The sequence below is a fragment of the Euprymna scolopes genome, chromosome 2 (assembly GCF_053919585.1).
Source record: "Euprymna scolopes isolate OS-2025 chromosome 2, ASM5391958v1, whole genome shotgun sequence".
NCBI lineage: Eukaryota > Metazoa > Mollusca > Cephalopoda > Sepiida > Sepiolidae > Euprymna > Euprymna scolopes.
In genome coordinates, this window is record NC_136483.1 from 102305394 (window position 1) to 102333000 (window position 27607).

At 35.0% G+C, this 27607-nt stretch overlaps 1 protein-coding gene across 1 annotated transcript in view; it reads left to right on the forward strand.

Annotated features, from left to right (window-relative positions):
- Positions 1–27607, forward strand: part of LOC145293493 (carboxypeptidase B-like) — a 119575-nt gene that overhangs the window by 34351 nt on the left and 57617 nt on the right. The window contains exons 2-3 of the mRNA XM_080140025.1: positions 8113–8188; positions 25816–25952. Coding sequence (XP_079996151.1) covers positions 8113–8188; positions 25816–25952 — 213 coding nt within the window. The remainder of the gene's footprint in view (positions 1–8112; positions 8189–25815; positions 25953–27607) is intronic.

Sequence of the window (27607 nt, forward strand, 5' to 3'; positions counted from 1 at the left end):
ATAAAACTTGTCAGTAGGATGGTCAACAATATTATGAAAGGATTGAAAATTATGGATTAAAAGGGGGCAGGATTGGATAATTGAAGAGGATGGATCAACAAGTACGGATCCTACATAATTACACTGACACACCATTTCTGGTCAGATTACTGAAGTTAAGTAACACTTAGCTAGACCAATACCAGATGGGTGACCATTTGGGACTACCAAAGTGCTGTATATAGGTGAAAGGTCAGGTAAGACCTCCTGCTTTCCGATGTGTCTAGTGGTGACATGAGCGCTCACTAACAGCCATAAGATTACGGAGTGTATCAAACTCCATCACCTCGACTATGGTCGCAAAATGATATGAGGGCTTGTTGACACTGGACTCAAAGCTGACAAAATTAGCAGAAATTGTAATTTTCTGAAATTAACTTTGTTTTAGTGGGAGCAATATTTGGAGATGCTTTGAATATAGATATTGTCCTACTTAGTTGCATAGTTCAGTAATAAAGGCACCGGAAGTAAACATTTCATCTTGGCTGACGGTTATCTGCTTGATAGTAAAAAGGATCCGGGCCTTGAAATTATCTCCTAGAAGGATACACTGTCAACAGGTGAATAATACTGGAGCTATTGCATTGCTATCTGATGAATGGACTCTGGATCATGCAGTAATTTCCGGGGGAATCTCTCGCTGCCGTATTAATGGGAGCTGATACGGTTTTGCTTTCTTCAATGGTTTCCAAAGACAGTCTGTTTACCCATCATCTCTGAGTTCTGCTTTTAAACCCCGCCCCACCGACTTCTATCACATTTTCCATCATGAAAAGTTTAAAAACAAAATGCAATCACAAATTCAGTACCTAAGCTCTCAAAGTAGACCCCTACTACCAGATCTCTTTTTCCATCGTTAGGGGTCTGCATTCCAACCTTCCAGAGGTTGAAATTTATTTGTAGGAGACCAAACCTGTTTCTGTATAAAGTTGACATTGACCCATCAACTTCTACCAATGGTTTCAAGATTTCTAATTATACTTACTTGATCGTGAAATAACCTTGCCCTTGATCTCAAGATCGATATGAACAGAGCATTTGGGTTTACATTAGTTTCTCATGTAGTAAGAACATCTCCGATGGAGATTCTGAATTGCCTTATATATATAGCACTTACAGTATATACTCTTTATCTTTACTCTTTATCGTACCTCAACGATGGAATTACTTTCTTTAAGAGTATCTCTTAAATATTGGCAAGATCCTGTCTGATTATCCTTCCGTTAACATCTATTATGATTTCGGTGTACAAAATCTTGAATGGCTAGTCTACTCAAACAAACCTGCTGATCTTGAGACTTGTGTGATCTCGTTTTTTTTTCTCCTTCATTTTCTTCTTCCTGTTCTTGTTCTGGCCAGGTCGTCTTGGTGATCACCAATGGTGCAAGCATTAGTTTACAAGTATACAAAATAAAAGCAACATCTACTGTTCTAGGATCTTCCTTAGTTTTCTCTATTAAGATCAAATCTAAACTCAGCGAGACCTCTAGTGTCCGTTTCCACCACAGAATGTATCGATACTCAAGGGATGATTGGGAAAGCTTTAGATATTTCTGAATTCCATTTACAGAAAGAATGTGTCCTCTAGTGCCTTCGACATATTCAGCTGATTAATCGCTGGTATTGAGAGTTTTATAGCTTCTAAAACTTCCAAATAGTTAGCCATGGTGCAACCCTGAGTGTGCCACCGCCATTGTACAAGGGAATCACTATTTTAGTCTAGACCAACAAAAGCCACCTTTAAAACTACCAACAATTACTGAACGTTTTTTGGTCCCCCAACAAGATGAGGGTGGACCTGTAAATTCACACTTGTCTGTTCGCACTTTTCTCAATATCTACACCTTGGAATCTTTTGAAATTTTGCGCAAACATTAAACATGATATTAGTAAAAAAGAACCAGAACGGATTTTCCGAGAAAACTTCAGTTGTCCCTCCCTCCCCCTAGGGAGTGTCTTTCGGGTTAAAATGGCTAAAATTGACACTTTTGTGCTTATTTAAAAAAGTTAATGCCTCGGATTTTTATAAAACTTTCTGAAAAGTTGTAATTAACTAATTTCTATATAATTTTTTTGTCTATACTTCGTGATAACTCTTGGGTGTGCCTCAGGGGCTCTTTTAGGGTTAATAAAAACACTCCATTTTTGGGACTATTTTACCATATTTGTTCAAAGTTTTCTGTGTATGACTATTTAGAAGTTTCACATATGACCCTGGGGACTTTTGGGGTTAAATAGGGGGGGGGGCGCAAATGATGGACTTAGTCACTTCTTTTTTGCATGATGCAGAACTCAAATGTACATCTGTTAAAGCCTAAAACTGCATCGTTTATTCATTTTCACCAGGATTTGACATCCGCTAGGGACTTTTAAGGCTAAATGGGGGCGGAATGCTGAACTTTTTTGTTTAAAAAAATTAACCATTGTAAGCAGAGAACAAAATATCGAAGCCGGTGATTTTGTTTACTTTATATCGCCATCATCTAAATTGAAAATAAAAATGTCCGCTTGTCTTCTTCATAAAGTCATAATTCACAAGTCACTCTCGGAGAAAAAAAATGGTTCAATCATATTAATTGATCCATTTTTTTTCTCCGAGAGTGACTTGTCCTTTCTTTCTATTTTTTTATTTTTTGGAGGTGGGCGTGTGGAATTTTCCCTTTATTTAAAATAAAACAAACGAAAAAATTATTAAACAAATTCATCAAATGTAAAATAAATTTATTTTATTCCGTTCAAATGTAAAAAATAAATTTTTTATTCCGTTCAAATGTAAAATAAATAAATATTTAATAATGTTTTTGTTTGTTTAATTAAAATAAAGGGAAAATCCCCCCCCCCACGTCCAAAAAAAAGAAAGGGCAAGTCACTTCCTCAAAAAATTCTCTGGAATTTGTAACGCTAAACTTAGATTCAACCTTTATACTTATTTGAATCGGAATCGATAATTGTATTGGAGTCAGGAATTGTGCTGGAATTGTCCCAACACTAATTATTAATAAACAATTGATGCTATTACCATTCAGAAGATTGCCTTGGATATATGCTGATGATATCACTCTGCTGTTTCTTCTTGTTTGAGATCAGATGGAATATCAAACTGATCTGAGTTGCTATTACTTGTATCAATCGGACTATTGTTCTCATCTTGAGGGTTATTAGTGCAATTATCCTCTGACCTTCATTAGGCATGTCGGTTGTGGTTTGTAAAAAAAAGGAGAAAATTACTGGCTCCATAGATATTTTCATATTTCTGTAAGTCAGTCTCCGCTTTTTTTTATTTTTTGAAAAAAATCTTTAAAATGTGCAGTCCATATGACATCAGAACGTTTGTGGTTTGACTCTAAAAAACACCTAGTACGAGTCAAGCCCCCGACCGAAAGTCTCATGACAAAAAACTGCATATATGAGATTTCTTGCAAATATAGAAAAGTATACAAAGGTGAGACTGATCACCCCTAAAGGTAAGGCTAGAAGTACATTGTAAATCCGTGACATGGGGAGAGGTCAAAAAGTCGGGACTGGCTGATCACATATGAAAAGAAAAAGGTACACACTTCCCTTTTGTGGAAAGAAGTCAAAATAATTGACAGGGAAGCAAGGTAGAGGATCAAGTACACCCTTAAAATTTTGGCGATGAAAGGGAGATAATCCCCATATAGATCTTTATTAGAGTTGCTTCCCCTTTGTCAACCTATTTTTTTTTCTCACAGATTCGAAACAATAACCAAAAAGTGGAGACTGACTCACAGAAATACAAAAATATCTACAGAGCCAGTAACTTTTCTCCTTTCTTTTCCAAACAACGACCGACATGCCTGAAGATGGTCGAAGTACAATCTGGCCGAAACATTGCACTAATAACACTCAAGATGAGAACAATAGTTCGGTCAAGGCAAGTAATATAAACAATCAGCCTTCATCTAAAAAATTCTTAACTTTTTGATCCGAGTTGATTTGTGTTCAGTTGTTGGTTGGGGTACAAAATGGCTTGTGTCCTTTTATCCCGTTAAGACACAGCTCGTGTCTTTCAATCATACGTGTGCCCCTTTTCTTTCTGAGATTTTCATGGATGGCTCTGTTTTGGAGGAGAAATAAACTCTGAGAATTCTTGTTCTTTCTTTCTCATCAAATCCTTCTTGAAGTTCATACGTTAGATCAATTGTTCTTTCTGCTTCTCATAAATTCATTTCTCTTTATCACTCTAAATACTTTCTCACACCTAAAGCTATTCTCTATCTCTACAAGTCTACTATCAGACATCGTATGAAGTAATTATTGTTATATTTGGACTGATGCATCTTTGTTGCGAGTTCTTGATAAAGTTAAGAAGCATATCTTTAATTTGCTTAGCCTCACCCTTGCACCCTCTCTCTCTCATAGACGTGATATTGCTATTCGCATTATTTGGATCCATCGGACTACTGTTCTCACCTTGAGTGTCATTTTCACAATGTTTCGGTCTGTAACCTCTGACCTTCTTCAGGTGTGTCCTGTCAAACTCGGGAATGTTAATGTCGAACTCGAGCAGTTCAATTCTCAGTGTGAGCAACAGGAAAATACAATTGCGAATTACTTAGAACCTCTATCCAGTTATGGCTGATGGAACGAGAGTATGCTACCCTCATGAAGTAAGTAAAGGATTCCGTTTAAAATTCCATACAAATTCCCGAGTTCAACAGAAACATTCATACATCTGAAGAAGGTCAGAGGTTACATCGACTGAAACGTTGTGAAAATCACACTCAAGATAAGAACAGGAATCCGATGAATTCAAATAATATGAATAACCAATTCTCATCTCAAAAATTCGGAAACGTGATGTTGCTAGTCTCAGTCTTTTCTATAAATGCTATAATAGCACGTGTTTTTCAGAATTGTTGGATTTAATCCCTGCTTCCTTTGTTCCAGCTCGTTTGACTCGTTCATTTTGTGGTCTTCATCGCTTCACTGTTTTTATACCTCATTGTAATACAGCTTCCTATTCCAGTAGCTTCATTAAAAAAATTTCATACTTGTGAAACTCTCACTTCTGACGGTTTTCCTCCTATCTATAGATTTGTTCTTTCAAAACGAAGGTCAATAGGCATCTCCTCTTTGTAAAAATCATCTTTGGTTCTTCTTGTTTGCTCTTTATATCAAATAGCTTCATGCCTTGTCCTGAGCGATTTCCATTTTTAAATGAAGCATGCATGGTACCCATAAGTGCACAGTGAACGAGGCATAAAAAAATTACTAAGTTCAGCATTTGCCCCCCCCCCACCCATTTGGCTCAAAAAGTCCCCAGGGGACGTCAAATCCTGGTGAAAATGAACAAACGATGCAGTTTTAAGCCTTAATGTATGTAAATTTGAGTTCTGCATCATGAAAAAAAAAAAGAAATGACTAAGTTCATCATTTGCCCCGCCCTCATTTAGCCCCAAAAGTTCCCAGGGCCTTAACATATTTAAATTTGAGTTCCGTACCATGCAAAACTTCTAAATATACATACACAGAAAACTTTGGACAAATATGGTAAAATAGTCCCCAAAATGTAGTGTTTTTTATTAGCCCTAAAAGAGCCCCTGGGGCACACCCAAGAGTTATGGCGAAGTAGAAACAAAATTATATAGAAATCAGTTAGTTACAACTTTTCAAAAAGTTTTATAAAAATCCAAGGCATTAATTTTTTTTTTTTTTTTTTTTTTTTTAAATAAGCACAAAAGTGTCAATTTTAGCCATTTTAACCTGAAAGGCATCCCTAGAGGGGCAACCAGTTTTCCCGGAAAAACCGTTCTGTTACTTTTTTTACTCATATCATGTTTAATGTTTGTGCAAAATATTTAAAAAATTCAAAGGCGTAGTTATTGAGAAAAGTGCGAACAAATGAACGGACGCACGGACAAGTGTGAATTTACAGGTCCACCCTCCTTTTGTCAGGGGACCAAAAATAGAAATAATTATTAGACAATATTATTAGGCACACTATTTTGTGTTATCCGTGCAACCGGGCATCGCCGGACCAATCCTATTAGTCGTCCATATAATGCATAAATTCGGCATGCGTAGCATTCAAAGAAATAATTAAATGCAGACAATCGTATTATTTGCTGACCAATAAAAACATTCTTTCTGCTCGTTTTAGAAAATCCACCCCCCAGTGAGCTTATCCAAGATTATGTTAACGTAGAACAATTTATTTTCAAGGAAAAGCGAGAAAGGGTGAATGGGACGTGAAGGGGGAGAAAAGGAGGAGAATGAAGAGGAGGAAGTGGGGGAAGCATTTTTTCTTTTAAAATTCATGCCAGAATTTTCTTTCTTTCTCGCTCACATATATGCACCACACAATACGTGTCTGGGCCTAAATGTCACCCTGATACAGACTTTTGGTTTTCATCCGGGATAAGCTGATTGATTCGGGGAGTTCCTCTTATGTCTTGGAGGATTTTTATGCACCCAGGCATTATCTCCACTTTTGGAGAATGATAAAGGTTTATTTGCCTTTCGTCTACTCTTTTTACAGTGGTGAGAGGGAAGGGTTTTATTCTTACCTGTAGACTTGGTACATAACTCAGAAATACAGAAACTCACCCTCACTAGGAAATATTGATCGGACCGACCAAACAATTTTTGCAGTCAGATCAGAGTCCCCGCTTCTTCTGGGTGGAGATGCCGTATTCCTACTATAAACTGATTCTGCTGTCTTATGCCTCTTGGCTTAATAAATACAAAGAGAGAGAGAGAGAGTATAAAATAAGAGCAGAAGGATTCAACCAACATAGAGAGGATGAAAGTGATAGACAATTAGTAAGAAATGGGTCGTTTTATAAGTTAATCGCAAATTATGTCTAATTAGAAAGATTTAAAAAAAAAATAACCCGATCTTCAAATTGAGGAATATTTTAATATGTATATTATGATTAAAATATATAGCAAAAAAGCCTTGGGGAAACAAACGTTAACTCGCTTTAATAGACTAACTCGATGTACCCGTAACTACCACGACTATCTATTTTCATTAAAAAATTCATAAATCGCGGCATATCTTTTAAGGCAAGCTTTCTGAATAACTAACAATAATAAGATTCTTCAATTCTACATTATTATTATTTGTACTCATTGGGAGTTCTCACACAGGTTATCATCAGAGATTACTCACTGATAATAATTGGTGGTGTTCGCTGTACTCTTCACCTCTCAATAGCTTTTGCAAATGGTTTTGCATTATCGCAACAGCCGCTTACCACTGATTTCTTGCTGGTAATGACCATTGGTCTTCACTGGAATTTAGATGACAATAAGTCTTCCCAAGTCCCAGTACTCTCCACACTATTTAAGTAGAGGTCTGGTTAGTGCTCTTTCTCCTCGGTCTTTCCATCTTCTTTGATCCTTCGTAGTTATTTTGTCTGGTATTAGTCGAGATTGATGGCTTTCTTTTTTTCTTTTTTTTATTGGAGGAGGGGGCAAAATTTATAAGATCAAGCCTCCTCAAGGTTCCAGTCCTCTTTGCACTTATCCAGTGGAGGTTTGATTAGCGCTTTCTCTCCTCGATCTTTCCATCCCCCTGGAGCCTTCACGATTATTTTTTTGTGGTGTCAGTTGTTATCGATACTACAATGGCATTGGCATCCTCCGCCCTTATCATAGAAGAAGACTTTGTAGCATTTTTCCTCGTGTTGTTGTTGCTACTGTTGTGGAGGAGGAGGAGGAGGAGGAGGAGGAGGAGGAGGAGGAGGAGAAAAAGAAGTCTGGGGGGGGGTTAAGATTCCCTAGAAAAGAAATTTATACGTCTGATCTTGTTGTGTTGGTGTGTCGGGTTTTGATGCGTGGTTGGCACGAAAATGAACTATGAAATAAAAAATATGTTTATGTGATGGTCATCATATTGGATGTGAATATGGAAGAAGGAATGTTCTTACTGACCAAGTGACTTCATAATCACTGCAACGCGGAGGCCTTAGACTACCGATGTCTAGATTATAAATGTCAACTTCAAGCTAAAGCATCATTTGATCGCATGTTCTTAAAGATTATTCAATGCATAATATTTCTTATTATTCATTTTTCTTTTCATTTTTTTTTTTTTCGTTGCAGACATCAAGTGTTAGAGATTTACCCAGATAATCTGACTAAAATTGAGCATTTTCTCAATTTTGGTCGCAAGGAAAACGTAAGTAAATTACAATATAATCTCATTTTTTTTATTTTTTTATTTTACATTAAGTATCACTGAAGAGCTGTGATACAGCGAAACAGTCTCTCTGTGGATGACTACTCTCTCTCTCTCTCTCTCTCTCTCTCTCTATATATATATATATATATATATATATATATATATATATATAATATATATATATATATATTGCCCGGTTGAAGCCTTCCCTCCGTCCTCGCAAAAAAAAGTAAACTATGGTGGTTGTTGTTGTTGGTGGTGGTGGTTGGCATTGCCGTCATTGAACAACTGCGGACACTGGCGGTCGTGGCTGAAATGAAATAATCTGGCTTTCACTGGCGATTGGTGCTGGTTTGGGGCGATAACATGCAGGTACTGTTTGAATTTAAAAAAATAAGCAATTAAGGGAATGCATAAATCGGTATGAATTAATAAAATTATGAAAAATGGCCCTTTAGAATAATAATGGAAACTAAAAACAAGTTTTAGTATGGCACTATTGGTGTCATGAATGCATGCAGCGAGGTGCATATTGCAGTGGGGGGGGGCGGACGGGATAGAGGAAGAGAGGGCAGAAGAGGGGGTGTTGATGTCTGATTGGGACAAAACAGAAATGTCTATGGGATTTTGTCAGAAAGAAAAAAAAAACAAATATTAATTGTTTTTATCTCGTTGTCATTATATATCTGTTAACATGAAAGGTTGTTTTTAAAACCTCTGTTGAGAGCTCTAAAGAGATCCAGAGACCCTTAGCTGATTAAGGCTGACAACTTAGAATGGGGGTTAAGGGTAGGGGTCGCCGCCAGGCATTGTTCAACTTGGAGCGACTAATCACTCCTAATTTGATAATAAGTAAAAACCTCAGTATAAATTAATAGGATAAAAGGGAGAGAGAGAGGTGCTGAGTGGACAAGACGAAGGGTAAGCTCTAAGAGGAAGGAAGAAAGGGTGTTTGTAACCACTCTCTGAAGGATAGGTGGGGAAAAAGGGGTTCGATTTAGAAAAAGGAATTCTAAAAAGAGAAGAGTCGTTGCCAGCAAGATGAACGACTGGGCTTGTCATTTTGGAGCCCTCAGGGCCTATGGTGTTAACTAGCCTGTGTTAATGGGAAATCTGTGACTTTACTGGTCTGGTTTTACATCGTTTCACTGCCATAGTCAGTCACCTCAATTTAGACAGTAACTGTTATGAAGTAATGAAATTAATAAATAGTTTGTTATTGCTATAAACCGGAGTTCTGTTTGTTTGTGGTGAGGACTCTTCATTTTGCAGCAAGCTGCAAGGACCAGTGGAGTGATTGATGTACCCGGAGACTACCTACACAGGGTAGGAGACGATTCGATCAAGAGGCAAAGCGCCCCGCCATGAAAACACAGTGGGTAAAGACGATCAACAGGCCAACTTGTAACGAGACAATGTACGATCGAAAGAACACCTGCCATATCGGGTGGAATCCGATGAGGTGAAGGACACCTGGTGTGGTTGGGGCGGTATCGGTAACGTTATATTAGAATGTAGTGGTTCTCACTGCATATGAACTCTTTAGAGTGGTCGATTTGTTTCCGTTTGTTGTCCAAGTCTTCCTCTTCTTTTTAACTCTCCCATCAGTAGTATTAAATCAAATTCCAGTTTTAGGTCGTCTTTTTTTAACATGTAAAACAAAACAATTATGACTTTCTTCACTTCACTTCATTTCTTTGAGTATTGCCATGTTAAAACCAGCGTTTGAAATAGACATCCCAGACTCCCCGTGTTATGAATGGCTTTCGGAATAGACACCACCAACCTCCCCATATAAAGAACAGCTTTCAAAATACCTATTTACAATGCCTCTCCACGGGACAGTTAGACACCAGGGTCATTTTTTAATGTGGAGAAAAGGTACAAAAATAAAAATTGTCTCGGTCGTGAAGGATTTCTCCACTGAAAGAGAACGAGAAATGGAAGTGCCGCATCTGAAGAACAGATACTACACTTTGATCTTGGCCAAAAGGCCAAAGTAGACAACCTCTTTTTGTTTTTTGGGTTTTTTTTTGGGGGGGGGATATTCTAATATATAAAAGATTGTATATCTGTCGGTCTGTCTCCATATTTTCAAACTCTATCTCCTCCGAAATTAAAGTCACAGAACGGCGCTAGGGGCCTTCAAATGATTGGATTTTCTATGGACCGTTCTTTCATGGGTCTTTAGCCGGTTAAAATAATTTTTAAGGGGTCAAAAATGGATCAAAATTGAAAAAAATCGTTATACATTTTGTACATTCATCTTAATTTATTTTTAATTTGTAATCATATATGGAGGTAAAAATATCAGGTTGGGAAACTGGCGCGGTCTATCCTTCTCTTAAGGGTAGATGGGCCTCTCTTAAGCCGTGGTAGGCAACCCATCTAGTGATGGCGTCACGATAAAAAAAATACCCTTGATAGCCTTGGCGAAGCATCAAGTATTTCCAGCCATTCGAAAAAACGTGAAAGATTCTCTTGGAATTTATTCAAGTTTTTTCTTTTTCATATGTGTGTCATGTTGGTACAGTGATAACGTTGTCAGCTTTGAATTCTACAGTTGCAGTTTCGGTTCTAACTGATGGCACCCAAATACTTTTTTTTTTTACTTTTGAAATCACGACGTTATAATAATATATACGCAATCTGGATAGATTAAAATATCATATTCAAGCATATTTTACGCCGGGCAAAGCCGGGCGCCGACCGCCCCCCCCCCCGCTCGTATTATATTAATTGATCTATTCATATGAACAGGAATTAACGTAATAAGTAAAGAACATTTAATTTTTTTATCGTCTTCTCTTGCCTCACTATCTAAATTTTCAAGAATAGACTTCCGCCCACTATTCCTTTTTTTATTTCCGTTTTCCTCCGCCTGCTGGTACGCATCGCTGTCTCTACATACCTACAGATCAGTAAGAATACTACCACGAACCATTAATTTTTAATCATACACCTAACCTTAACACTGTTTCTTACTTTACCTCCCACCTCCCATATTTGGTCTTTCCTCTCTTCTCCCACTTCTACCAACTTTATGTATATCTGCTTTGACTCTGTTCAATAAATGCTATTCTTGGCAAAGTTTCATAAATTAAATGAAATATCGAAAGGAAGTTAGCATGGATTTGTGTTAATTCTTTTTTTTTTTTTTTTTTTTTAATAAAATTTGTTCTCTGCTGGTGGTAGGAAGGATGGCCTAAACTTTCAGCTTTATGTATATCTGCTTTGACTTTGTTCAATAAAAAGCTTTACCTGCAGAAAGTTTTGTAAATGAAACGAAATATCAAGATCGAAATAACTGTGAATCTGTTTATACTTTTTTGTTTCTACATTACTTTCATTTCTCTCTGTTTATACTTTTATATTTTTGGGATATTTATTCATTTTAATATATTTGTCGCATGAATTAATTTGCAATTTCGGTTCAAGTTGGAAAGTGCAAATGTGATATTATCGACGTCCAACCTCTCCACCTGCCTGTGTTAGGAAGTCAAAAAAAGAAAAGAGGGAAAATATAATGAAAGAAATAAGAATAAGTTTATCAGAAAAACAAATGGATAGAAAGTTGTTCACCAAGACACACAAAGAGAACTAAAATAGGATTGTTAATCAAGGTGTAGCAGTGATTGAGATAAAAGACCAAGATAAGATAAAGGTAAATATATTTAGTTAGTTTATGGACAGTTTTATGAATGGCAATGAGTTTTGCCACATTTTATGGATTGTCCTGATTTTGCGACAGTTGGGGATAGTTGCCAGTTTGGGAGAGTTGAATGCAGGTAATGGCTCAAACCAGATCGAAAGAGCTTTAGAAGAAAGAGATAAGGAAATGAATTGATGAACTGAATGATGAAAACGGCCTTGACAGAAGACATAAATGTAGACCTTAGTGCTTAGAGAGTTGCTTCATCACGATGGTGTCACACACACACACACACACACCGATATATACAGAATGTATTAGATTCTTTTGTTGAGGGGAGCGGCGTTTTTTTTTTTGTTGTTTTTTTTGTTTGTTTGTTTTCACACCAAATAATACATATTGTCACTTGGACATTTCTTAGATCATGTCTAGCAGAGGAATGAAAGGAGTTAAGCAGCGAGATGTTTGTTCACGTTACATTTAAACTTATGCAGGTTAGTGCAGTTAAGGGGGCAAGAAACATGGAGGGAATTCCAAAGTTCATTAGTCCGAGGGAAGAAACTATTAGAATAGGTTTCCCGACATCTAGGAACCTCAACAGTAAAGGGATTTGCTGTTTTCGGCTTAGTTGGGAGTATGTACGTTACGTATGCGAGTTTATCAGAGCACATTCCATTAAAGAACTTGTAAAACAAATACACGAATGCGACATTGCAGCGATGAAACAGAGGATGGAACTTGGTCGAAAGTGCGGGATCCATTAGATTTGAAATTCTTTTGGACTCTGTCTAAGAGTTATAGACTAATGACAGATGCCCCAGCCCAGATGTGGCAACAATACTGCATGCATGGGCGAATTGAGGCTTTGTAAAAACATAGGATGCTTTCGCACAGTAGAAGGAGACAACCTTGTTTCCAGCAGCCTTTGCAACATCCTCAATGTATTTGTTCTAATTCATATTGCCTGTGAATGTTAGGCCAAGGAGTTTGAAAGATGTGCTCTCAGGTAGGGTGTTATTTGTCATGGCAATCGGTGATTGAGAAGATTTTTTTGTGGTGAATAAATGAAAGAAGCTTAGTCTTAGTAGCATTAAATGTTGCCATCTACTTACAACCCCATTCCACTACCGACTGAAGATCGTTTTATAAGGGGTTTGCCATTTGCTTTGAGCGGGTAAGCGCGTGGTGGCACAAAAGAACAGAGAAAGTGTTCTACTCAAGTCAACGTATTAGAGGTGTTATCATCCTGATTGATGAAATGTATTCATCTGCGACATTGAAGAACATGATTGTTGAGATTACTCTACACCCCCTCCCCGCGACGACCACCATTATTAATCCTGAGTGGCATCATGTGACCAAAATTCAAGAATGTGCATTTGTAAGAGAGGAGACGAAAAAGGGTGGGGGAGATATGTAGTTGAAAATGTTTTAAAAGAATTTGACCTCTGTGCGACATTTTGATCTTTGGGATATTGAATTATACCCCCCTCCTCTCCATCCTTAGAAAGTTCTACAAAGGTTCAATTTTTAGTAGTTTCGTCAGAATTTTGGTATTGAGTTCAATTTTGCGGATCGTTACGCCCTTAACACTTTACTCTCTAACATTTCAACTAGCAGTTTGATAGGTGTGTGTGTGTGTGTGTGTGTGTGTGTGTGTGTGTGTGTGTGTGTGTGTGTGTGTGTGTGTGTGTGTGTGTGTGTGTGTTTTAATGTAAAACCGGACACTTATCATGTTTACTAAGTGAGGTGGAATGCCTACGACCCATGGCGTGTCATGTAACATGAGATAATTTTCGTTTCATTCTCACCCCCATCCCCCCCCCCCCCGGCTAAGGCGCGCCAAAATTATGCGTTTGAATGTCAACATTCGTATTATAGAAAAAAGAAATTGAAACAAAACGAAAGAAATAAGTAATAGAAACTTTGTTCCTTTTTTTTTTTTTTTTTTTTTTTTTCCCATGGAAACGGAAAATCACTGATCTCGGCCAAATCGACAGAGGGCAATTACTTTTCAGTTTCCACGGGGGGGGGGGGACATAAAAAAAAAACGATTCTATTTCTAATATGCCATCTTCCGTGAAAAAAAATATTCTTACTAAATTGTTTTCGCTTCATTTTAATTGGGAATCGTCTGCATCGTTGATGTACAACTGATATAAGTTACTGCTAAGCACCCCCCCCCCAATTTCTTTAGGATATATGGTTGGTCAATGATGCAATAAATTTAGAATTTAAAAAAAAAAATTTAATTTTCAAACTCGATTATCTTAATCCTTGTATTAATAAAACTATCAAACAGTATCTTGTGTGTCTGTGTGTATTTCTCGTCTTTACGTAACTTTGCTATATACACAGTGATTTTTTTTTTCTTAGCGGCATGCCAAAAGTAATGACGAAGTCTGTCCCTACATATTTCAATTTTATTTACGTCCTGATAGAACAGTCAAAATGTAAAGAGATGAGAAGAAACATAAATTCGAAAAAAATACGTAGAAGACATTGCCAAGGCTGCTGCAAAGAAGATTGGCTCTCTCTACCGTGCTAGAAACCTGGTCATACCTGTTAATATCCTTTATCTCTAAAAAGCTATCATTCGACGATGTATGACATTTGTGTCGGTGCACCGTGCACCGACCACTAATCTCTCTCTGTTAAAGATAGCCCCACTGTCAGTGAAGCTCCAACCCTATCCCATCACCGTAATATTTATCCCTGCCCTTGTTCTACAAGTACTTTAATAAAATGTGCTTCGGCGAAATAATAGCACTGGTGTCTCCCTAAATGTAAATGCTCCCGACTAACACGGCCAGCAGTATGTATATATATATATATATATATATATATATATATATATATATATATATATATATTATAATGGCCCCTAGATGCCGAAACCCCTTCTAGTCTAATAGTTTATTCCTTCAAACTGCAAGACTTTAGAATTCCCTCCCTGTTTCCTGCTTCCCCAGCTGTACTGACACGCAAGAATTTAAATGTAATGCGAACAAATATCTCGCTACTCAACTCCCTACTTATTGTGAGTGTGTTTATGAAACTATCACTAAACTGCTACTATACTATAGTAGTTCATGACTGCGGCTTGTGCTGTTTGCCGAGATGCCAGTATGGAAGAGCTAGGTCAAGGGTCCGTTTATCCACAAACCAGTTTGTATGGTTGTGTTGTGATTGATAATATTCGTGTGGCAAGTTGAGTCTCTTATTCTCTCTCACTGGTAGCATTGCTTGGAATATCACTTACATCATCAATAAAAACAGGTGATTGGTTCCTGAGGGGAGGGGCGACTCTTTTAAATTAGTTGATGTCCGATGTAAACAAATAATCCAAATTCAATATGTTGATAGAACTGACCAATCAGTTTTAAGAATTTCAACCAAATAAATATCGAATAGTTCAGAGATAGTTTCTGTCGTATTGTGTTGCTGCTACTGAAAAAGGGTTTTCAACAACGGCGATGGACAAGGACGGATGAAAGATACAGAAATTAAGTTAAAAATATAAAATAGCGTTTTATTTGGCCAGCAGCAACCTGCTACTAATAAAGTTCAGCTGCCAAAAGTATTGTCTTAGTGTTGTGGTGCACACTTTATGGATAACGATGAACTATGTTTCTTACTATAAATACCGGGAGAATATGTCTCTTAGCGTTATGCACTTGTTATGCACACTTGGCGGTCAAACTAACGCGTAACCACTCTTTTTATTTGTTATATTTGTATTTCTTATTCAATATATTTTGTTACCGCTAAATATCGAGTTGGGTCTTTCTTCCAGACCCTTACTGGTCTGCAACACTTGGAGTAGTATATCCCTCAATTGAAGATAGCCTTGTTTGACTGTCCAGTAGACGGAGGCAGGAGAGGAGATATCTTTCTTTGTTAGTTTCGTATAACTCTCTGTGGCTAATCTCTAAATCTCGAGGGGTCTGGAAGTAATTCTTTAAATGTTCGGCAGAAGTTAATACGCATTCGAGTCTGATTGGTCCTCGTATGATCAAATCACCTTGCACGACTGTCCTCCGCCAGAGGAAATAAACATTAGTGTTTAGGAGTTCAGACGGCGTTAGTCGAAACAAACATGGATACGCGACTTCTTCCGTGGTACAGCTTTTCACTTCAGATAATGTATTTTTTACGATTACGCCAACAATTAATATATACTAGTCTTCTCGTTAGCCGGCATAATTACGTTGACACACCGGTTCGCACTGGATCGCCGAAATTAAGCAACGTTGGACTTGGTCAGTACTAAATGGGTGACTATTTGAGACTTCTAGGTGCTGTGTGTGCTCTCTGATTAACTCTGCATTGTTTCTAGTCGTTCTGGACTTCTCCTTGCCACTGGACTCAAAGTCAGGAGAGGTGTGGTTGGAGATTATGCAACCCTTGCCTCACAATTTCACGCGCAGCTGCCCCTCGGGGCGGGGGGTATCCTTTGTCTTTCGAGACTGAACGGAGGCATCGACTTAAAGGGCAAGATGAAAAATGAAAATCGACTTAAAGGGCAAGATGAAAAATGAAAATCGACTTAAAGGGCAAGATGAAAAATCGACTTAAAGGGCAAGATGAAAAATGAAAATCGACTTAAAGGGCAAGATGAAAAATGAAAATCGACTTAAAGGGCAAGATGAAAAATCGACTTAAAGGGCAAGATGAAAAATGAAAATCGACTTAAAGGGCAAGATGAAAAATGTTCAAAATAAAAAATGATTTTGAGATTATAGTGTCTTTTATTGTCTTGAGAAAACATTTTTTTAAGTGGCGAGTGAAAAAAATAAAACTCAGGAAGCCTCCAGAGCGCTACTGCAAGCACTAATTAAAATTAAGGAGGCCATACTAAAAGCACTACTAGAACCAAGTTTCTACCTCCCCTCCTTGAAGAGAAAATATCTTTTAAGGCATGAAAAAAATAAATTGTCAGAATCCGCAGGAACGCAACTAAAAGCAGTAAATATGGTTAGAAATATGATTTTACTCGTAGTTGTATATTTATATTTAAATCAGTTTGTTGTAACTCAACGGGGTTAAATTACATTTATTTGTTAAAATAAGTTAAAACAAAAAATATCGTTGACCTTGTGTGTGTTTTGAATAACAGCAGTGGCTTTTAATATCGGACTTAAAACAGGGCAGCCATAAATAGGTAAGCAGACGAATTTTTTGAAACCTGAATTCAGAAACTGGATGAACGGTTTAAACGCAAGCAAGTTGATCTGAGTTTTATAATTATACCAGCCTGGGTTGCCCGGGTGTTTGAAGGTATGTGTTGAGAAAAAAAAAGTGGTTGCAAGCAGGCAAGCTTGAACCCGTACTGCAAAGGAGGAAAAGAACGTGAAAAAAAAATGATGTCTTTGCTGTTGCATCCATCGCCAAACCGGTAATGATAAAGGTTTAAATAAAGGCTAGTCAATCCAAATAAGAGGATGACTTTCGAAAATATCGGTGAAAAAAAAAAAACGACCTTTCCCTGTAGAAAAGTGCCCAGTTGAGGGTGAAGGAATTAATGTTTTTAGCCAATTTCGATATTTGTCGTCCGAACGTTATGTCTATATTAATAAACCAGAAACAATAGACCACTTTGAAAACAATATTCGACGCGTAAGAAACAATAGACCACTTTGAAAACAATATTCGACGCGTTATTGCTAAGCAACAATGCGTCGAATATTGTTTTCAAAGTGGTCTATTGTTTCTGGTTTATTAACATAGACATGGGATTTTACATATGCCCAAAGAAAATAATCTAATAGGGTTAAATTGCACCAACGAGGTGGCCAATTAACAGATCCATTTCGTAAAATTATTTGTTCATCAAATGTTTCTCTCAGTAAATTGATCCTATCAGTTGCAATTAAAAAGAAACAAAACAAAACAAAAAACAACACCCTGTACTTACATTGTCTATTGCCCACACACTTATATTCACACTAACAAACAAATATAGACATACACAACCTCAACCTTTGTGTCTGATATTCACAGAACATTTTCCTACCAAAAACACAAGTTGCATAAATTTTCATAACTGAACGTTTCTGATTAAAAACGATTTCTATCTTCTTGTAAACTTATATAAATGTTTTATTATTTAATCACGTTTTCCTTAATTTTTAATTTACAAAATTTTGTTCAGGTTAAGTTAGCACTTGCTAACTGGTAACCCTAATATTCCCCAATGTTTCATTTCTGTTTTAATATGCATGCAGGCTCATTTAATACAGCCTAATTAAATGTGTAGAGTTTGTGGACCTTTAGATTGCGCCATACACGCGAAAGCTGCAGGGCCATGTACCCGAAATTGTGTTTAAATAAAAAATGCCAAAAATTAATCTTTGTAATAAACCACACATTTGTATAGTGTGTATATATATATATATATATATATATATATATATATATATATATATATATATATATATATATATATAAGTGAGAATGTATGTGTAAGGACAATTCTCAACCTAATATACTCCAGATTTTTTTATCTACAGACTTGAAATTTGGTATATAGGGTATTCAGACATGTGTAAAATTTTTTAATCGATTTTTATCCGAAAAAAAGGGCCGCTAAATGGTAAAAATTGAAAAATTCGTATGTAGGGAGGTCATCGGATTTTTATCTGTTTGTTAACTGTTTCACGAATGCGCATGCGTGAATGGTTCACATGGCAGATTACTCATGTTAAGAATAAGTAGGTTTGAAAACGCTTTCTAAAGAGTGTGTTAAGCTGGCCTAATGTTTATCGTACTGGTCTCACTTTCTTTAGGTTTTGGTTTCGATCTCAGCTCGAGTATTTTTTTTTTTTTTTACTTACAAGAAGTTTTAAAAAAACACATGATGCTCGCATGCACATGTCTCAGTTTATTTCCGTTTTTTTTTTTTTACATTACTTTTTTTAAAGTAATTTAACGTTATGTTTAATAGCTACGGTAGTTCTTTTTATAATAAATAAGAATTCTGCATTAATTAAATATAATGTTTATGCGTGTTTTGTGACCGGGCAACGCCGGGCAGTCTGTCAGTAAAAAATATTTTTCTGTGATTTATTTAAAGTTCGCCGCTTCTTAGATAAAAAAAAAACACACACACACCCTTTATTAAGCAGCGTAGCACAGTGTGTGTGTTGGTTTCGCTTGTTCTTATTGGTGCGTGTGCGAGGTGATGAAGCTATATGTCTGACGTGGGGGACGCTCAGCGTACGTTCTTAAGTTCTTGAAACTCTGAATTCGTTGACCACTGTTTTTATAAGTTTGATTAATTTGATGTTCAATTTGAAACAATTTTCGTAGGTTGAAAAATATTGAGTTAACACGTTCCTGTGAAAACTCTACTTTTTTTTTTTTTTTAAGTGAAAAGGAGAACTTATCCTAACGAAGCAGAACGGCTATTCAATTCGGTCGCTTTTTTGCCATTCATTCGAATCGCATCTCCCCACACTTCTGGAACTTTCTTGAACACTCTGAACTGTCATTCATTACGAAATTTTTATTTTTGGTTGCCCTAACAAGTTGTCAAAAATTGTCTTTTTGGGGCATTATCTTATTTTTGTAATCTAACATTGGTCACCACGATTACAAAGATACCTCAACAAACTAAAACGAACTTTTAAAGAGGTCACCGCTTATAAAGTCCTGAAGATCACTAAAGGATAAGGTTTAATGAGTGTTGGGGAGACTGTTAGACAACATCATGATGATCGGTATGGCGGAACTTGGGTAGAGTTTGATTATTTAAGAGGACGACTCAACGAGAATCTATTTAAATTAGACTTAGAAAACAGCCATGTTGTAGTCAGCCGGGAAGCAACCTCGCGGTATTGTGTTCCACAGACGGGCAGTTCTAGAAAAAAGATTTTACTCATTGAAGTCTCGTTTATTTTTTTATTTTTAGTCCTTAATTTTTATACCTATTGAAATGTGCTTGTGTAGATTGGTGATGTTTTAAATAAACGCATTTCAGGTGAAAACATTATTACACATTTACGTGTCATGTCGAAATTAGTATAAATTACAAATATTACGAAAAATAATTTCAAGTAAAAAAGAATTTATCAAATTATCGAGTTTTATCGTAAGTTTTAATAAGAGAGTTATGCGACAGTGTGACAAACTGACTTATCACCCTTGACTTAAATTAAGGATCCGCCATTTTGAAACACAAAATCTCAGAACGTAATTGTGAATGATTTTTTTTTTTTTTTTTAATAATACATCTAGCACATCTATTGGATCATTTTTCGTGATTTAGGGGGAAATTATGCTAATTACGACATGAAACGTTAGTAAGTAATAATGTTTACACCTGAAATGCGTTGGTTTAAAACATCACTAATCTATCCAAACACTGAAAATGTAAACATGGCTATATTTTAAAATTATTTTGTTATCTAAACACTTCACCCGACAATATGTCTCCAGCCGGGAAAACGCCGGGTAAATGCGATTTTTTTTTTTTTTTTTTTTTTTTTTTTTTTTCAGCATGTGTGAATTTCTTTTTTGAAGGGTTTTGACATGTGAAGTTAGACGCCTAAAAATGCTGACTGTGGTAGTTTATTAGGCGTACTAAATAGACATGGCGTCCGAGGAAATGAAGGGGAAGAGAGAGAGGGTGTGTAATAGAACACCCTCCTCCCTCGCTTAAAGGAAATGGCGATAAATTAGGTATTATAAAAGGGGACACTTTGGAAGGCGAGAGAGTAAAAAAGTATAAGGAATGCAGTTTAAAAAAAAACCTCTCTCTCTCCACCTTTCCTTATCTTTTAATGCTCAATTTCTTTTTAAAAATTTCTTTACTAAGAGTCACCACTTATCAAGGCCCAAAGGCCACTCGAGGATAAGGGTTAAAAAGTTATCGCATTGACAGTGAGACAGCATAGTGATGATTGGTAATAATGGTGAAAGTTTGGCAGAATCTGATTATTTAAGAGGATAGCTCAATAAAAATTTGTTTACATTGGACTTGAAAACGACAATGTTATAGTCAGCTGGGAAAGCACTCCCGCGATATTGTGTTCCACAGACGGGTAGTTCTAGGAAAGAAATTTTGTTCATAGAAGTTTCGTTTAAGTTTAGACATAGAGAGAAAAATTATTGATAGTTGTTGCAGATAGACGATATTTTGTCGTGATTGCAGAAGGGGAGGGCATAGATTATACTTCAGCCACACATTTGGCATGAAAATAATAATAGAGTACAGAAAGACTGCCTGTTTTGTTTTTAGAAAGAGGTAGTAGATGGGGATAAAAGGCCACAACCTACTTTTTCCCCCCACTTTATTCTAGAGAGAGAATGGGGTTAGTGATTAGTGTACCAACCCAGAAAGTTTAGTTCGAAAAAATTCTGCATCCTGATAAAAATCGAAACAAGGAAAATCGAAATATTTGTTTTCTTCACGTTGAAGCGTCAATCTATGGTCAACCCCCCCAACCTCGTCAAACTTACACGAAAAACACTCGTCTAACCAAAACCACTATCAATAATTTCCCACATGCTTTATCTGTGCCTAAACCTAAATGTAGATTAGTACACGAACAAAGCTTCTTTCTTAGAACTGCACGCCTGTCGAACCGTTTACCTGCTTTCCAGCTGACTACAATCTGATTGTCTTTAAGTCCAACATAAACAAGTTCTTGATGAGTCGTCCCCCTAAGTTATCCAATTTACAAAATTCCCACTACTTATGTTTACTACGCTATAATCACATTGACTAATATATACCCATTAATTCTTATCCTCGAGTAGCCTCCGGGCCTTGATAAGTGGTGATTCCCGTGTAAAAAAAAAGTGAATAAAATAAAATAGAGGTGGTTTAGTGTAAAGAGATGATGATGATGATGGTTTGTTTTAGCGGTGCTAATTTGCCGCTTTTGATTAGTTTTGAAATACTTTAATAATAAGTGACATATTTTGGTGCCGTCTTAAATGACCTGGAAAGAAATACAAGGAGCTAGTTAACAATAGTATTTTTATATAGAAAATATAGAAAGTACAGAAGTAATGTGTTGCCAAAGATTGCTTCTGGATGGCTTTTACATTGCTCATGACGAGTCTCTCTATGACCACTATTCATTGTGTCGTAGAGTCCGTGAATTGACAGAATATGGTAGTTTACACATTTCATGTGCATAGCAAATGGCAACAATTACGACTGAGAATTGTGGATTATCTAAATCGAGTCACCGCCATCGTAAGTTAGTTAAGGCCCTTTCACTAAAGTCAGGTGACTTGCTGATGTAACGAAATAAAAGCCTCAAGACACGACTAGAAGTAAATAAAGTTTAAAAACCCGACCGGAAGTAGATAAATGACTATTTTCTTTGTTAATTATCAAAGATGCGGAGTCGTTGCATTATACTGAATTCCAGAGGGAATTACGAAAATGGTCCAAAAGCGACTGTATTTTCTTTCCTCAAAGACAGGGATTTATTTTCCATTTGGATGCGTGCAATTAAGAGAATTTCTTACCGAGGAAATACAGTAAAGTAAGAGGCATTTACATTTTTTTTTTTTTAGTTTATTTAATTATTAAAATTTGAAATTTAAGAAAGCCAAAATGATATGTGTTCTTTCAAAGAAATATTTATCTTTAAAAGGTAAATATTTCTTTTAAAGAAAAAAAATATTTTGGCTTTCTTAAATTTCAAATTTTAATATCCATTTCATAATGATATTTTAAAAAAGAGTGGCATTCTATTTCTTAATTATTATTAATTTTCATATAAATATTTAAACAAGTTTTTATCGTTATGGTGAATTGTTTTTGTTTTTTTTTGGGGGGGGGGTCGTTTTAGCTATATATTTTCTTAGTGTCTAACAAAAAAAAAAAGTTGAAAAATAAATTTTTATCCTGTAAAACAAATAATTTTTACATAAGATTTTAAAGTCTGTTTTAATTATAAATACAATTTTTCGTTGAGTTATCGATTATATATTTTTAAACCTCCATCTTGATTTTACGACAATGTTGTAGATGTAAATGTTTTTTGTTTTTTTTTTTACTATCCTTTCTTAGTTTTAACAAGAGTTTAACTTATGGTATGGTTGCCGTTTATTATTTCTTTTAGGTATGTGAATTACACACAAAGAGAGACGTTGATGAAAAACATGTACCATTATTACTGTTAAACTTAAGAAACCATATATTCGGAAATGGTGCTGTCCCTAGAATTTTGCCAAACTGTCTCTCATATTTATCTTCAACCCCTTTCAGAGAGTCACCATACTCCTAGAAAATTCGACTAGAAAATTTTGCCCTTGAGTGTGCTTTAAATTAAAATATTGCTGATGTGTTAGCGCACAAGACATTCCATAGCACTGATAATTAAAAAATATATATTTATGTTCGTTTTTATTTTTAAAAATTATTTATCATTCGTCTTGATTTTAAAAGAATATTTATGTTTGTTTTGATTTTAAAAAAGTATTTATCATACGTTTTGATTTTTATAAGAACTATTTATGTTCGTTTTGATTAAAAAAAAAATTATTTATCGCTCGTTTTGATTTTAAAAATATTTATCGCTCGTTTTGATTTTAAAAATATTTATCGCTCGTTTTGATTTTAAAAATATTTATCGCTCGTTTTGATTTTAAAAATATTTATCGCTCGTTTTGATTTTAAAATATTTATCGTTCGTTTTGATTTTAAAAATTATCTATCGTTCATTTTGATTTAAAAAATTATCTATCGTTCATTTTGATTTAAAAAATTATCTATCGTTCATTTTGATTTAAAAAATTATCTATCGTTCATTTTGATTTAAAAAATATTTATCGTTCGTTTTGATTTTAAAAATTATCTATCGTTCGTTTTGATTTTAAAAATTATCTATCGTTCGTTTTGATTTTAAAAATTATCTATCGTTCGTTTTGATTTTAAAAATTATCTATCGTTCGTTTTGATTTTAAAAATTATCTATCGTTCATTTTGATTTTAAAAATATTTATCGCTCGTTTTGATTTTAAAAATATTTATCGCTCGTTTTGATTTTAAAAATATTTATCGCTCGTTTTGATTTTAAAAATATTTATCGCTCGTTTTGATTTTTAAAATATTTATCGCTCGTTTTGATTTAAAAAATTATCAATCGTTCATTTATATTTTAATATATATATCTTTTGTTTTGATTTTAAAATATATATCTTTTGTTTTGATTTTAAATATATATATCTTGTTTTGATTTTATAAAATGATTTATCGTTTGATTTTAATTTGTTTGTTTAATAATTGCTTTTTATTCCATAAAGGTTTTGCAGTATTTTATTGTCTTCCACTTCAAACATACATAATTTTACATGCATAACTCTTTTTTATGGAATACAATTGTTTCAGTATAAATCGAATCGTCTTCCTTTCTTTTCTTTTCTTTTTTAAATTCATTTTTATGTAAATAATGGATAAATTTTAATCTTTGAAATCCATAAAACAACGAAATGTTTCTTTATTTTTAACGCATAAACACACAACTTTTCCTTTTAAATCCTTTTTTCTTTTTCACTATCAATATCGAATAAGTCAAGCTTCATTATAGATGGTGTCCCTTATATTTTTTTCTTTTTTAATGCAATTTTTAAGTTGTCAAATGCTTTTTGTAAAAATATTTCGTTCGTTATCGACAGTCTGACTGTTCGACAGATCTTGCTTACTAGGACCTCAGGCATGACGTCATTTTTCAGTGAACAGGCTTGAATCTATTTTTACGACGGCCACATATGAGTTATCAAAATAAAAGAAGAATGAAAGGTCGTTTTTAATTCTGAACTTTTACTGGTTAAATATGAATCTCAGCACGCCTATAGTTCACTCGACTGAATATGCGACCTGGGGCTTAAGAGATATTGCTGAGTTTGAAATATTGCGATGTGAAAAAGTTTTTGTCTGTACATATAATAACATAAAGTCGATTTTCCTATCTAAATTCAGTCACCATATGACTATAAACACAGGCGCTACATATAATTCCAACATGGTCACGCTTCCTGCTAATAATTGATGCATGGTTCCGAAAATTAATAGTTGAAGACTAAAATGTAAATATATATTACGACCTTATATAGCAGAATATTATATTTATTATAAATAATTTAATTATTAATAATATATGCGTTATTTGTAACCCCTTTTAAAGTCGATGCCATTTTCGGTAACCTGATATCAGAGCTTTTCTTTTCCAAAACGATATATCTATCATGTTAAATAAAGAAATTGATAAAATCGATCGGATATATATATATATATATATATATATATATATATATATATATATATATATATATATATATATATATATATATATATATATAGAACATCAAAACAGATTTAGTTTTAAGGATTATAGGAAAAGGCTCCCGGCGACAAATCCTAATTATAAGCTTTAATTTATTATAAAGATTACTTTGCCGCTGGACCTCCAAAAGAAAATTTTCGAGATCAAACAAGATCTTTTTGGTTGGGGAGTCCTAAGGCGAGCAAAAATATATTTCTAGTCACATGATTTTAAAAACAGTCAAATATACATACTTGAAGTTTTAAGGGAGTTCTGTCTCCATGGCTTATTTAGAAGGCGAAATAACGTAGATATTTGGTACATAAAGGTTAACATAGAGATTTATGACCACTTCCATTGTTTTCCTGGAAAATTTTATACAGGATGTAAATTTCATCAAAGTGGGATGTACTTGAAGTTTCAAACAATGTACAACCTGATAGCTCACAGATTAGCTTCGGAACAGCTTCCATTGTTTTCCCCAGAAAATTTCTATACATCGGATTAAAATTTTATAAAAATAGGATATATTTGAAGTTTTAAGGGGTTATATCCTAATAGCCCCTTAGAGTGTCCTTAGAGATTCGGGAACACAAACCATGATGGCCAAACTTTTATTTCACTAAGTATATACGTTTTTATTTTTATTTGATTTTGTTTTAACTATTTGTTCTTTTAATTTCTAGCTCGACATTTGGAAACATCCAAGTCACGTGAATGACAGCATCCATATTCTACTTTCTCCTGAAAAGCTAAAACTAATGAAAATCGAATTGGATAAGATGAAGACCAGATTCAACGTCTTGATTCCGGATGTCGAGCGGTGAGTCTTCGATTTATGTGTTTGATTTCTTTTCTGGTGAAACAAAATCGGTATTTAGTAAAAAAAAAAATAAAGATTTGAAGCAAGCTTTCGCCTCGATCGGATCCTTTTCAAGCGATTTTTTTTTTCTAAATATATAAATCTTTTTTCTTCATTATTTCCTTGGAAATGTAAAAATCTCTTTGAGTAATAGTCCGTGGGATGTTAAATAGACAGTTTTATATATATATATATATATATATATATATACTAGCATTTCAGCCCAGCGTTGCCCGGGTGTTTGGAGGTATATGTTGAGTTAAAAAAAAAAAAAAAAGCAGTCAATTTTTTTAACTTTGACCCCTATTATGACCCCTTAACATTTATTGTTTTGGGCTCAAATACAGTTATTAAGTTAGATCCATGTCCAAGGAACCTATATCTAAAATTTCAAGTGTTTAGACCCAAAATTGTCGGAGGAGTTTGGTAGAGTTCTCAACGGTCAAATCGTTAAACTTTGACCCCTTAACAGCCAAATTTCTGGCTAAAAATGTATTACAAAGATTTTCCCAAATATCAGTACCCTGTATATCAAATTTTGAGCCTGTAGACTGAAAATTGACAGAGTTATTGCGTAGGGAAATGTACAGACAGACACACACACACACACACACACGGAGGCGTTCACTTTTATATATATATACATATAATCAATTCAGGCAATAGGAATGGAAAATTTACTAGACGAAGTCAAGTGTATATTTATTTTATTTATTTGCAGACTGTTATCCTCATCCTCATAGTTGTTTTCACAACGTTTCGGCCAAGTTTTCCTCTGACCTTCGTCAGGTGGTTAACTGCGACAGATAGGAATGCTAAATCTCTTAACTGCCTTCCATAGTTGTTGTTGTCTCATCACATTGACCAAAACATCATGAGAACAACAGATATGAAGATAAGGATAACCGTCTGCAAGTAAATCAATAAATATACAAATTACTCATCTCACAGGATTCCAATAATAAAATGATATACCATTCAGTACGGACCCGACAATAGAAGACCATATAAGAACGGAAAATTTGGATTTACAAGACAAAAAAATCCAACCCTGTTCACCCTTCAGATAAGGCAGTGAATCTCTACAGTTCCAGGTGAGCATTGTCTGAAGATAGCGGTTTCAATCCTACCCAAAGCCGGATAGAGGAATAGTTGGCCGAAACGTTGTGAAAACAACAATTATGCAAATGAGAATGAATCTGCAAATAAAAAGAAATATACAAATTACTCATCTCAAAGAGGAATAGTATAAGAGGTAAGTGTAACTTCAATTTAATATAAATATTCATATTTATTAGTGTTGGGACGATTAGTCGGAATCGGAATCAGGAATAAAAAAATTGGAACTTTTCAAAGTATTGGAATCGGTATCGAAGTCATATGGATATATTTTTTTTATTTTGGACATCGCAACTTTATAATATATAAAAATCGATAGAACATTAACTCTATGATAATATATACGAAATTTGCCAGAATTAAAATATCATATTCAAGCATACTTTACAAGCAGGTTTTGCCGGGCGTTCGTGCTAGCTTAGATAAATACTTTTGCAGTTTTAACAAAAAAGCTACTATAATATCAGAGCTTCTCCATTTACACTGAACATCTACAG